Here is a 13,524-nt window from a genome sequence, read left to right on the forward strand (position 1 = left end):
ATAGTCGCCGAACAGTTTTGTGTCAATCCAAACGATATAGCGGTGCATGCACTTATGCACTTTCCGGGAAATGCTGGAACGAATCATTACATCAAATACCGAAAGCTCTTTTTAAACAGCTGAAGATTATAATATCATTTTTTTTTTTTTTTTTTTTGATGATGTGAACAATATCATCTTTTTGATCTCGTTTCTGACCAAAATGATAACTGGGACGATAAACAAATTGAGGCAAAGTGAGTAGGCCTACTTATGAATAATTTGATGGGTAATTTAAAATTTGGTTTTTGAGAAGAAATTTGATATTATTTTGCACTTAAGTCAAGTTTGAATTTATTTTAAAATAAGATAAAATTTTAAAAGTTAATTCATTTTATTGTCGACTTACTTATGAGCTACTTAAATATGTTTGAGCTAACGAGTTTATTTAATAAAACATTATTATGTCTATGCATGATCTGTGTAACAGTTAAAGTCTAAAAGAAAGTTCTTTTTATTTTTTTATTTTTTTTTTCGGGTGAAATGCCCATGAACTTTTCATAAAGAGGTTCATTCGATTACGGTCCGAATAAACAACCTCAATGTTGCTATTTTCACTTTAGGATTGAATGGAACAAAGTATTTTATATACTTAAAAAAATAGTCAAATACTTAAAAAAAAATGTCAGAATATTTTTATTTATAAGAAAAAATAAAAATAAAAGAAGGATTAATCTCATAAGAAAATACGATGCCTATTATTAGTAACTACTAACTAGTAATCGCTATTAACGAGTCACCAGGCAGTACACTTTCGAGTTTCGAGTCAAACAAATCGCCTGGGTATATTTTCAAGCACTAGGGCATATGGTCGCCAATAATGGTGGCTTTTTACTGTGTTTCTTCTTGTCATATTATAAATGATTATTAAGGGCTGCAGATTATTGAAAGATGGTAGGTAGGTGTTAATCTACCTTGATTTTTTATGGGATGCGATTGCTAATAAAGACAAAGAAGAGATTAGATGGGAATGGATAAGCATCCCTTATATTTAAATAAGTAATATCTAAGTAAACGATTTTTTTTCCCTAGCTTTTTCACAACTTTTTAGTGGTAGGTAAGATAACAATTTTTTTTTTTTTTTTTTTTTTTTTTTTTTTTTGAGAATGAGGTAAGATAACAAGTTATGATTTCAGTTTCATTTTTACATAAATTCACCATAAATACTATTTTTAAAATTTAATTATTATAATATGTAAGAAAATATTTAAATTATGAATGCCTTATTGGAAATATTAAAAGATATAGTTAAATTACTAGACTCTTCATATAATTAAACACCACTTTTGAGTATTTTCAATCAATCACAAAAAATTATGAAGATATATGTGACCCTAAATTTATTGGTTTTTTAAACCAACAAATATATCTCAAAAGCCCACATTAATCAACTCCAAATGCAGTCCATCTAATGCTTGAACCTCTCTAAATTGATTGCAAAAACTTGATAAAGACTTTTCCTAATAACTCAATGACGCATATGTTTAGAAAAGCTAATTACTGTGCTGACCATCTTGGTCGTATGGGAGCGGAACTTAACTCTGATTTTCAATTTTTGTATAACCCACCGAGTGTGGTGGTTGATTTGCTAGCTAGAGTAAAAGCAGGATTTGTTCGTTTTAGCAGACTTATTGTTCAGTAGTTTTAATTCCATGCGTGGTTTACCCCAAAAAAGAAAAAATGCAGTCCACTTATTGGCTCAAACAGTCAAAGGGACCAAAATGACAAAACGGCAGCCTTTAACGGTTTGAACCAATAATTTGACTGCAATTGAACAACCCCCCTTACCCCACCGCACAAACAAACAAAAGCCACAGTTCATATATATTATTATTGTTATTATTTTGGCCGTGTTTATTATACGTTCTACGCAAACAGCCAAACACACAATGACCAAAACAATTTAAAACATGACTTTAAGTTGCGATTTTAGGACTCATATGTGTTTAAATAATAATTTTTTGTTTTTTTAAAATATATATAAATAAAAAAAATATAAAAATACGTATAATATTATTTAAAAAATAAAAATATGTAAATAAGACTAATTTAAGTACATTTTCAGTTTGTTTTGAGTAATAGGTGCATATATATATATATTTTGTGTGCAACATCTTTTTTCTTTATAGCCCAATTATTGGCTCAAACAGTCAAAGGGACCAAAATGACAAAACTGCAGCCTTTGACGGTTTGAACCAATAATTTGACTGCATTTGAGCAACCCCCGCCTTACCCCACCGCACAAACAAACAAAAGCCACAGTTTATATATATTATTATGGATCGGTTAATATGTGACATGAGACACACGTTAAGTTATTTTTTTTATTTTTTTATTTTTATTTTTATTTTTTGAGAATCAAGTTATTTATTTTTAAAAATATTTTTTTGAAAATTGAAAAAATTGTTAATATTTCTTAATTTTTGAGAATTTTTTTTCAAAAATAAAAATTATTGTATACTCTAAAAGCATACATTAACAAAATCCTATCATTATTGTTATTATTTTGGTCGTGTTTATTATACATTCTAGGCAAACACACAATGGCCAAAACAATTTAAAACATGACTTTAAGTTGCGATTTTAAGACCTATTTAGAATGTATATTTAAACAACAATTTTTAATTTTTTTAAAAATATGTGTGGATAAAAAAAAATTGTAAAAATACGTGTAATTTTATTTAAAAACTGAAAATATATGTTTAAACTTGCGTACCAAACGAAACCAATTTAAGTATATTTTCAGTTGTTTTGAGCAATATGTGTGTGTATATATATATATATATATATATATCGTGTGCAACATATTTTTTCTTTTATTATTATTATTATTATTATTCGAAGGATGTTGAAATTATTGTGAAAGTTGGCTACTAATCCAAAACACGGTAACTGAAAGTTACAGTGTTGACTAGTGACGACAATCTGTCATATATTTTTGGCTTGGCTTTAAGAAAATGAAACAAAAACACATGAATTTTATAAAATTTCCCACCCTCTTCAATGAGGTCTAGAAGTTCATTTCTAAATATAATATTTGATCATTTAATTTGCAGAGAAAGAATTGTGCTTGTTTGATTTTTGTTTAACCATGTATATATAATTTTTTCAAGTCTTATTTTTTTCAAGTTACAAATATGCATTTACATTATTCACCTTTAAAAAAAATAAATTAGTAAACCACAGAAAATAAGCTATACTAAACTTCACTTTATTATTTCCCTTTGCTATATGGTTCAATATTATACAAAATGCAACATTATTGATGTCTAAAAATTTGAAATAGAACCTTACAATTCTATATTTCAAAGGTCCTAGATGATCAGTCGTCTCTCTGAACCCCATTGCTCAGCTAGGGTTCCTATAGTGATATAGCCGTACGTATAGGGCATTGTCCTAGTATAATATAAACTTCTAACTCTTTCAGCGAGGGGCTTCTTTTCTTCGTATGGATTGAATTGGGAAGGATGTGAACAATAAAAAAATTGCATCATTATTATTCCAGAAAACGTTGACTCTTACTGTAAAAAAAATTACATAGCCATTGAGAATATTGTATTACAATTAATTAACAATAATCAAAATTTATTCCTTATACATCAAGAGTACTCTGTTAAAACAAAATATTACACTCATTTTATTATATGGTAAACAAGAAAAAGGACAACTGTGGGTGTTCACTTATTATACCACCACGTATCAGAAACCTTTTTTTATACTTTCTATACCTTTGTTTAAATGGAAACAAAATCTAATTGACAGTTTTTTTTTACGCCTATTACATACTAAGTTTCCAACAACTTAGTAGTGGAAAACTGTGACATTCCACCTGATGATTGCATTAGAATTGGGTATGTCTATGTAAACAGTCTCTAGAGTAGCAAAACCACGAGCCAACCTGAATATTCCAGTTCCTGAGACCACAGATACCTCCCTATACTTTTGGTAAAACCTGTCTGCCCCTTGTATTTCAAGAGTGCTACCATTGTACTCCTTGTTGGTGAACACAAGGGACATCAAAAGGTGCAAGTCAGAGCCGTCCAATGCCGAGTTCACGTAAATGCCATGAGCCCTCCCGACCTCGGATGAGTTCCTTTCAATAGCCACTGTCAACTTGTCGTCGGTGGCAAAGATTGTTCCAAACCCAAGAATCGACCACCGCTTGTGAGGGATGCCAGCGACTGGGATGGCGGTGGCATTGGCGCCAGTCTCCCAGTCTTGCATGTAGAACATCATGTTGGTTTCTTTGGGGTTTTGGAACTGGTACTTTGAGGCTTCAGTGGATGTGGCTAGAGCTAGGAGGAACATTAAGGACAATATGACAAATTTTGTTGCCATTTTGGATTGGGCTAATAACTAAGATAACAAGAAGCAAGCTCTTAAGAGTGAAAGATGTGGTGAATATTGATGACTTGGTGAGGAATGAGGATGCAAAGTGTTGAATTTATAACACGAGAGAGAGTGAGAGAGAGAATATCAACTTGGCAAAATGTTTTGACTGTCAATTGTAGGCAGCTACCACATGGGATTTTCCATATGGAGACGTACGTACTAGCCTAACAGTCCAAATTAAAGTACACTTTCCAGGAAATGCTGGAACAAATTACTTCAACAACCGAAAGAACTTCTTTTGAGATTTTAATATCCGGGTTAAAAGTATGTACACGTACTTAAATGATTAAATAATTAAATTTATTATATTTTAATATTTTAACTAATAAAAATATAATTTTGACGTAGAAAGTGTTAAAAATATATAGTTAGTTAAATGATTAAATTTATTATATTTAAATAATTTTATCTTTTAGGACAGGTAGAAATTTAACCGACCAAGATAATAAAAACTTGGACCCTATAAGCATATTGAAGTATAGTAATCCTTTTTTTGGCTAACTGGAATTGCATAAACAATGCCACAGCTGTGCCTACAATAAACAGTATCCATGGCATCAAGGCTAAGCAAGTTGAAAATACAGGCGGGTCAAAAATAACAAAGTCAGTTTACTACTACAGTTTTATATTTTCGAGTCAAACACTAGGGCCCACGGTGGGTATATGTTCAAGCACTAGGGCCCACGGTTGCCCATAACGAAGGCTTTTTTATCGGTTCCTCTTCTAGTCATATCAATAAATAATTCCTCTTCAAGGCTGCAGAATATAAAAACATAGTGGGTTGTTGTGCGCCTTTTTTTTTTTTCTTTTTTTCTTTTTTTGTGGGGGTGGGGGGTGGGGGGAGAGATAATGGGCCGTATAGAGGTATTAATCCCATTTATTCTACCATGATTTTTATGAGATAAAATTGTTAACAAGGTAAGGTGAGATTAGCTAGGAATGTACAAGTATGCCTTATATTTGCTTCTTAAAATCAAAAAAAAAAAAAAAAAGTAAAATATTATTTTGGTCCTAAACTTTATCAAAAGTTTGTTTTTTATCCTTAAACTTTAAAAAAAATATATAAAAAAAAAAAAAAAAAACTTCATTTTCCGTCCCTAAAATTTTGGAGAAATTCATTTTTTTGTCCTTAAACTATTAAAAATTTTTTACTTTATGTCCTTAAACTTGACTAAAATGTTATTTTTCTTCCCTAAAATATTTTAAAAAGTTCATTTTTTATCTCTATTTTTGTCTCTAAACTATTAAAATACTATTTACAAAGTTTAAGGATAAAAAAAAAAAATTTAAAAATCTAAGTTTAGATACCTAAAATAAACTTTTGGTAAAGTTTAAGGACCAAATTAGTACCCAATAAAAAAAATAAAAAAATAAAAATAGGCCTTATATTAATCTTTCAAATTTAGGCTTGCTAAAAGAAACTGCAAGTTTAAGAGAGAATGTAAGGCCATGAGTACTACTAGAACTTTTATACTCTGTTTGGATTTATTTATGATCGAATGGTTACTTGTCATTTGTGGTGGGCCATTTTGTGGTTAAAGTGGGCTGGGTTGCCTCCTGCGGTATTGGGCCTAAGTATTCTGAGTAAGGGAGTTGGGACCGATCCCACTGCAACTCAATTTGGTCCAGCTTGTGTGCAAACTATGTCTCGCCTGCTAGGAGCACGCTTATGGTGGGCAGAACGTGGTGCTTATCCTCTGTTTCTACCGCAGAAGTAACTTTTCTCCAGTTTCTGCCGCAAAAGGAATTTTTCTCCAGTTTCTGCCGCAGGACTGACTTTTTTTGCTATGTAGCAAAACTTTCTACTGTGCGATAAAGCTTCCTGCTGTGCGATAAAGCTTCCTGCTGTACAGTAAAGCTTTCTGCTGTGCATTGAAGTTGTTTGCTGTGCATTAAAGCCTTCTACCGTGCAGTAAAGCTTTCTGCCGTAGAGCCTTCTGCTGTGCAATCAAGCTATTTACTGTGCATTAAAGCTGTCTGTGGTGCTTTAAAGCTGTCTACCGTGCAGTAAAGCCTTTTACAATGTGAATGACTACTCTCTGTTTTTATTGCATAAATACTTTTCTACTTCCTGCACATAAAAAAATCTAAAACCCAAAGAAAATACCCATCAAACAAATATTAGTTTAAATGGGTTAGCATATTCTCAAGTATTTACATACATATATGAGTGTATATACTTATACGTATTCGCATACACATATATAAAATATATTTTGGAGAACATAAGAAACAAGATATATGTGTATATATATATATATATATATACTTATGGCAGGATAATGATTAGTTTGTGTCAACAGTGAAACACGTAATAACAAATAAAGAAGAAAGCTTCCGCAGGAAAGGTTTAGCAGTATAATAGCTAACACGGTAAATATAATGAAAAGGTGCTACAGTAGAATAACATATACAAAAAGTAAAGATACCACAGCAGGACAACTAATACAGCAGACGTGATAAAAAATGTGTTACGGCAGGATGACTAAATACAACAGATATAAGTTATAATGAAAGAAATCAAATATATTTGCAATCAAAATCAAGTATTGAATCTTCCCATAGGATAAGTAAACCAAGAAAGAACCCAAACCCCAACTTGAACAACTTTGTCATAAGCTTTTGCCATCAAAGTTGTGCATTTTAGAGAATAGGCTTAAATGGCTACTAGTTATTACTTTTGGGGACATCAAAGAGTGGGTTTGCTAAGAGGGAGGGAAAAGATGGTCTATTGATGCATGCCCCTATTCCTGCCGTATTTTCTCTCTTTGTTTTACCACTTTCTTTCTTTCACTCCGTTCTATTTTTACTCTTAATTTCTAACTACTATCTTGCTGTGGGTTGTTCCCCATTTTGGTCTTTCCTTCTCCTGGGTACCTCTCTCTGGGTGCTTATTACTCTCTTACCATGGGTTTTCCCCCTTAAGTGCTTCCCTCCATTCGGTCTCCCTCTTTTAGTGTTTTTCTCTTTTCCCCTGTTTTTTTCCTTTTCCCCTGTTTTTTCCTCCTCAATTCCGGTTCCCTTTTTCTGCCTTGGTTACCTTCCTTTTATAGCAAATTGATTCAATGGGATTTCTCCCTTTTACCCCTAGGGCTTCACCAACTGTTTTTTGGTTTGTTGTGGGCATCCTTTCAAGATTACCCACTCACCCATTGGTTGCCCCTGCCATTGCTCAGTACATGTTTGCTGCAACGTTACTCATTTCACGACAAAATTCCCTTTTGTTTGTTCCTGCTGTACACCTCTACCTCTAGGTGACTAAATAAGGATTGGGCTACCTCACTACCTAGCTCTATGGCATGCATCATATGGTCCCAACCATTTATTACTTCTTTTGGGTAAGATACCATCCCAGCAAGATATCTTTCCCAAAAGAAGTTACGGCAGGAAACCAAATATAGACTCCCTTTTCCCCCCACCACCAAACCACGCCCTCTGAATCCCTTTGACCGTGAGCTCACCTCCCTTGTATTGGCTGGATACAGGTTGGTGGTGCCCTGGCCCTTCTGTGCTTGCTCTGCTATCTTCTGTGTTTGCCTCCCACGCCGTTTCTGCCGTACCAGATTAGCTTTGTTTTGGTCTGCTACGTGTTTTGTCTTATTTCTTCACGCGTTTCCTGCTATGTTTGTCTTTGGTTTGGCTTTTCTTTCCTTCACGTGATTCCTGCTGTTGACCTTCCTGCTGCTCCTTGTTTCTTTTCACCGTGCTTCTTTATATTAGCTTTCAAGCCTATCCTTTTATACAAAATAATTTGGGCCTTTGTGGGCCAGATAATGTTGACTGGATCAAAAGGGTCTTGGGCCCAATTTGTCTGTCTGCCGAAGCCATTCTGCCAGGGAACTGTATTATGCGGCAGATCTGTATTCTGCGGCAAATTTGTATTCTGCAGCAGATTTGTGTTTTGCTGTAGATTGCTTTCACTTGCACTTATTTCTTTGGACCTTTCTTGCTCTTCGGTCTTCTTGGTGGGTCTTTGGGCCTTGCTTTTTCATTGGGTTTTCTTCCTCATGGGCCTTTGGGTATAGTTTTGCAAAAATGGGCATCAACATCATTATTCACATATTAATTCCTTTTGTTTAGTAGTATAATGATTGTGGTCCCTTTGCCTTGTATTTTAGTTTCTTCCCCTTTATTTATTTCTCCTTTGAAAGTGAAAATAGGAACTTCTTAAACTGAAGATGTTAGGTTGAATTTAATCAACCATCTTGTTAGCTTTATTCCGTACCAAATTTGCTTGTATTTCAGCAATTAGTAACCCTGTATTTAGGTGGGATTTTTGTAAGGGTAGTGAATGAGATAGTGTGATGAAATGCTCAAAAGTGTGCAAGAAAAACAGAGACTCGCGACTGGATCTTGCGGGTGACTTGCGGCTGTAAGCCGCCAGAACATGCACACGTGCTAGCTAGGCATGCCAGAAGTTGAAGCGTCATGCTAGCTGGAGCACTACAGGACAAAATAGGACAACTAGCCGTTTAGTTATCTCACAGCTGGATCTCACGACTCAGTCAAGCCGCGAGCCAACCCTGTTTTGAAAAACCTAACTCTTCACATTCCATTCTCACTCCAGTATAAATACCCCTTATACCCACGAAAGAAAGAGAGCTTCCAGAGAGAATTTTGAGAGAGAAACCCTAGAGTAAAACAAGATTGATTCATCCACAATCTTGACATAAGAGACTCTTCAAATTCCTCTACTCTTTTCCTCTCCATTGTTAAATCCAGGCTTTTTACCAAAACCTTTTCTCACCATATCCATTACTGTGAGAGGGCTGTTTGATGTTCTGGGAAGCAGTTAGGAAGGAACCAATTTGACATTGGTAGATGTTATGGTTAAGTAGCGGAATCTGGGAAGTTAGAAAAAAAATAGGTTTGGCGCAACCTCGTTGGAGTAAGAAGCTTGGAGGGCTTAGGTACACTGGGTAGATTAGGCTTGGAGGGTCTATTGCTATTCATGTATCTCAACTACATTTTCTAGTGGATTACTTACCACTTGAAGAGCGGCGGAGAGGTTTTACGCCGAGGGCTTCGGTTTCCTCTTCGATAACACATCGTGTGTTGTCCTTGTGTTTGCATCTCTCTTCCCTTTATCTTTGCCTTTTATTTTCTGCTGTGGATGTGATTTTAATTAGCTTAGATTGTTTACCAATTCTGTTTATAGCTTGTGTTTATTTTCTGCACACTTGTTGTTTGTCATAAAACTTGAATTGGTTATTTTGTAATTGGGGGTCTAAAAGTTCAAGGGTGTTTTATACACTATTTGAACTTTCAGAAGAGGACCTATCACTCTTACAGGGTGGAAAGCAGAAACTTCTTTATCAATAAGAACTTTTGCACCATTGGAAATTTCCACGACAACTAAGCAAGCTGGAATTATAGTGTTGGATGCATACTGCCAAGAAAGGAAAAAGTATGTCCTGGATCTTGTAAGTAAAGTGAAGTTTTTGGGATATGATTTGAATGCTTATCTATACTTATCTACAAAATTCGTCCTATATGGTCACTAGAACACACAGGAGATTGAAAATGCATCTCCTAGATGATTATTGGCAATGGCAGATGAATTACAAGACAACTGTTGTAAGAAAATAAAAAAATAAAATAAAAAAAAACCACCAAGACCCCCCACTACAAACCCAACAAAACACCAAGACCCCCACTACAAACCTAGCAAAACACCAAGACCCATCACCATTCACATTGCAAACCATCAAGAATCACCCATAAAACTCATACCGAATCCACCAAACCACAACAGCCCACAAACCACCAGCCACCACAATCACAAACCTGGAAAAATCAACAAAATTTTCAGCCACCACTGCCAAACACTGCAAGATCCATACCCACCGTCGCTTCACACCCACCACAGCCACAAGAACACATCAAAACCCCAAAATCCATTTTTGAAACAAATTCCAAAACCTAGAACAAACATATTTTCTTTCTTAAACCCTCAACCCAAAAATCCTCAATCCTCAAACCCAAGCAAATCTAAAAGCACAAACAATTAAAAAAAAAAAGTGAGCTTTTGGATCAAACAAAAAAATAAAATAAAAAATAGAGAGGGAGAGAAGAAAGATTGGTGGCCACTAGTGGTGGCTTTGCTGTCATTCACCATTGCCAGTAATGGTGGTCATGGGTTCAACCTCCATAGGCTGAGCTTAAGTAGAGAGAGAGAGGGATGGTGAGAATAGAGGGTGAAGAGAGAGGGAGACTCACTACCATGAATCTGTGATGGTGGTGGTGTTTTGTGGCAGTGAATGAAGATGGCTTTGCTTCGAGAGTTTCAGCCATGGAGTTCTGTGAGTTTAAGGGTGTGTTTGTTTGGAAGTGAAATCGGGGGGATGAAAAACTTTGGAGAGAAAACAAGAAAGAAAACTTTTTTAGAGTGTGTTTGGTTGGGTGGGAGGAAGGAAAATAAATGGTGGGGCCCAGGTGTTTTCTCTCCTGGCCCACCAAAAAATTTTCTCTCCAAAATGGAGAGAAAACTGAGAAGAAGAAACTCATGAAATGAGCTTCCAAAATTACCCTTAAAATTTACCTTCAAGTCTCCAATGTGTTCACTTTTTATTTTTTCCTTTCATTTTTTCTTCCTTTGTTACTGATGTGTTGACTTCTATTTTTAATTTTTCCTTGATTTTTTTTCTTTGTTACTGACGTGATTGTTTTTTTTTTTTTCTTCCTTTATTTTGTCTGAACGTAGCTTCTTTTCTTTTCTTCTTTTTATTTTCTTTACCTTTTTCTAGATCTGTAGCTTTCTTCTTCTTCTTTTTTGTGCTCATATGTTTATTTTCTCATTAATTTTGGTTGGTTTTTTTTTATTCTCTTTTTTTTTTTTAACATTTTGTTATGCTTTATATATATATATATACTTAATTAGTGTCTATCTATACATAATTTAAAAAAAAAAAGTATAATGTGTTACCTTTTATTTTATTTAATAGGGACATGATGGTCAATTTATATAAACTTTATTTTCAACAAAACAAAAAAGTTTTTCATTCATCCACTTTTCCACCCTCCCAACCAAACATAAATGAGGGAAACAAAAATATTTTTTATTCTCCCACTTTTCTATCTTTTTTGCATTTTCTATCCTCTCAACCAAACGGATCCTAAGAGCATCCGTAGCAGCCGTGCTAAATGTGCCAAATGCCAAATATTTGGCACATTTGGCACATCAAATACAAAAAACTCCCTTTATCAGATGTTCCAAATCTTATTATTTTTGCAACATGTGAACAGTATCCTCACAAATTTGCCACTGTACGGACAGCTGTGGCATAAGTTTTTATTATTTTTTTATTCCACTTTCTCTCTCATCTCTCCATCAATCTCACTCTCACTCTCACTCTCACCCTCAAACCCGAATCCTCTCCTCTTAAACCTCACTTTGTCTCTCTGTCTCCCACTCCCCGTTTCTCTCGACGCCGTCGCCCTGCTCGACCTCGGCGCCTCTGTGCTCACCAAGACGTTGATGTTCGCCGCCACGTTCTCCGCCTTCGGAGATCCGATCCCATGGCTCATCACACTTGCTTTCTTCTTCACCCACGGGTTCATCAAGACTGGGCTCGGGAACCGAATCGCTTACCAGCTCGTCATTGGAGCGAATTTGACTTTCAACACAATCAAGTAGACGATCGGGTTGACCGATTGGGCCAAGGCGGCGATCGTGCCTAGGTTGGTGTCGTTGATTGTTGGGGTGATTTGTAATGGAGTCCGGTGGTATGGGTGTGGGGTTTTGATTTGTGGGAGTGGGTTTTGGGTTGTGGTGGTGCAGTGGCGACGTGGGGCCGTGGTTGTGACTGGGTATTGATCAATCAAAGATCTCTCTCTGCCTCCAAACCAAAACAGAGCAAGAAACACATCCAAAACCTTAAAATTTTTCAACAATGGCAGAAATTAACGGCTGTGGTGGGTTTGTTTTGAATTGTGTTTTGGGTTGTGGAGGATGTGGTGGTGGCTGTTGGTTGTTTGCAGCAGTGTGGTGGCTGTTGATTGTGATTGATGAGTTGTAAATTTTATTTTAATGTGTAGGAAATATTATTTTAATGTATAGAATTGTATGATAAAACATCTGATAAATAGGATGTTGTAAAATGATATGGTAAAATAATAAAGTAGGTCTTTAATGTGGTAAAATGGCATAAATTTTGTCACATCTGCTGTAGATGTTCTAAAAGACAAAGAAGCAGAGGTTGTGGAATGAAAGAAGGAGACAGTGTTTAGTGGAGAGAAAGACGGAGACAACGTGATTGAAGAGAGAGAAAGAGTTGACATTCTTAATAATTTTTTTTTCTTTTTACCAACTAAGTTACAGTAGGTTGTATGTACCACAACCAACTGTTCACAGTTGCTTTTAAAAAAAATAGAAATAGCAATTGGGATGAAGCTGCTTATTTGCTGATTGGTTGGTAAAATAGAAACTGGGGTTTTTACACCCAATGCTAATGCTTTTAGGTGATGGATACATTTTTTATTTTCCAGTCAAGAAATAATATTTTATTAATTTTCTCAATGGGAGGAAAATATATATATATATATATATATATATATCTGCCCGGAGCTAGAATCCAGACGATGGGGGCTAAGGGGTTCTTGTTGTCTAGTCAACAAATGATTCTATCTGTTTTTTTTTTCTCTTGTTTTATCGTTAAAGAAATAAAGGAAATGCAATAGAATTCAAGACTCTTTTTAGATAAGGTTGTCCTCTTAAATTTCTATCATGTCTATTTTAACAGTTTAGCAAATGGGGAATAATGCCCATCTCTTCCTTTTTCTTTTTCTTTTTTTTTTAAAAAAATCCTGGCAAAGACTAATCAGCTTAAATTTTTAGAAGAAAACCAGATTGTTTTTGCCCTTAACTTTATGTACTTGTTTTTTGTTCTTATTATTTATTGTGTCACACTATGTTGAAAATTATTCATACGATTTTAGACTTCATAATAATTCATACGGTAGGGATAAGGGTCCAAGATCATATATTGGGTTTTGGGCTTTATCCAAGGACATTATATGTCCGAAGAGGAGCAAAATAGTTATTAAGGGTTCCCAGTTAAAGTTTCATAAGTGAGGAACAAATGAAAGGTGGTC

At 34.8% G+C, this 13,524-nt stretch overlaps 1 protein-coding gene across 1 annotated transcript; it reads right to left on the minus strand.

The window, feature by feature from the left end:
• Positions 1 to 3,607: 3,607 nt before the first annotated feature.
• On the minus strand, positions 3,608 to 4,470 carry LOC126695331 (dirigent protein 22-like). Its single transcript, XM_050392030.1, has one exon. The coding sequence runs from the start codon at positions 4,375 to 4,377 to the stop codon at positions 3,841 to 3,843; it is 537 nt and encodes a 178-aa protein (XP_050247987.1). The 5' UTR covers positions 4,378 to 4,470; the 3' UTR covers positions 3,608 to 3,840.
• Positions 4,471 to 13,524: the final 9,054 nt, after the last annotated feature.

This window comes from Quercus robur, chromosome 8, assembly GCF_932294415.1.
Source record: "Quercus robur chromosome 8, dhQueRobu3.1, whole genome shotgun sequence".
Lineage (NCBI taxonomy): Eukaryota > Viridiplantae > Streptophyta > Magnoliopsida > Fagales > Fagaceae > Quercus > Quercus robur.

What these genes read in the sequence shown, in the direction of transcription:
- LOC126695331 (XM_050392030.1), bottom strand. Translation starts at nt 4,377, where the DNA reads ATGGCAACAAAATTTGTCATATTGTCCTTAATGTTCCTCCTAGCTCTA.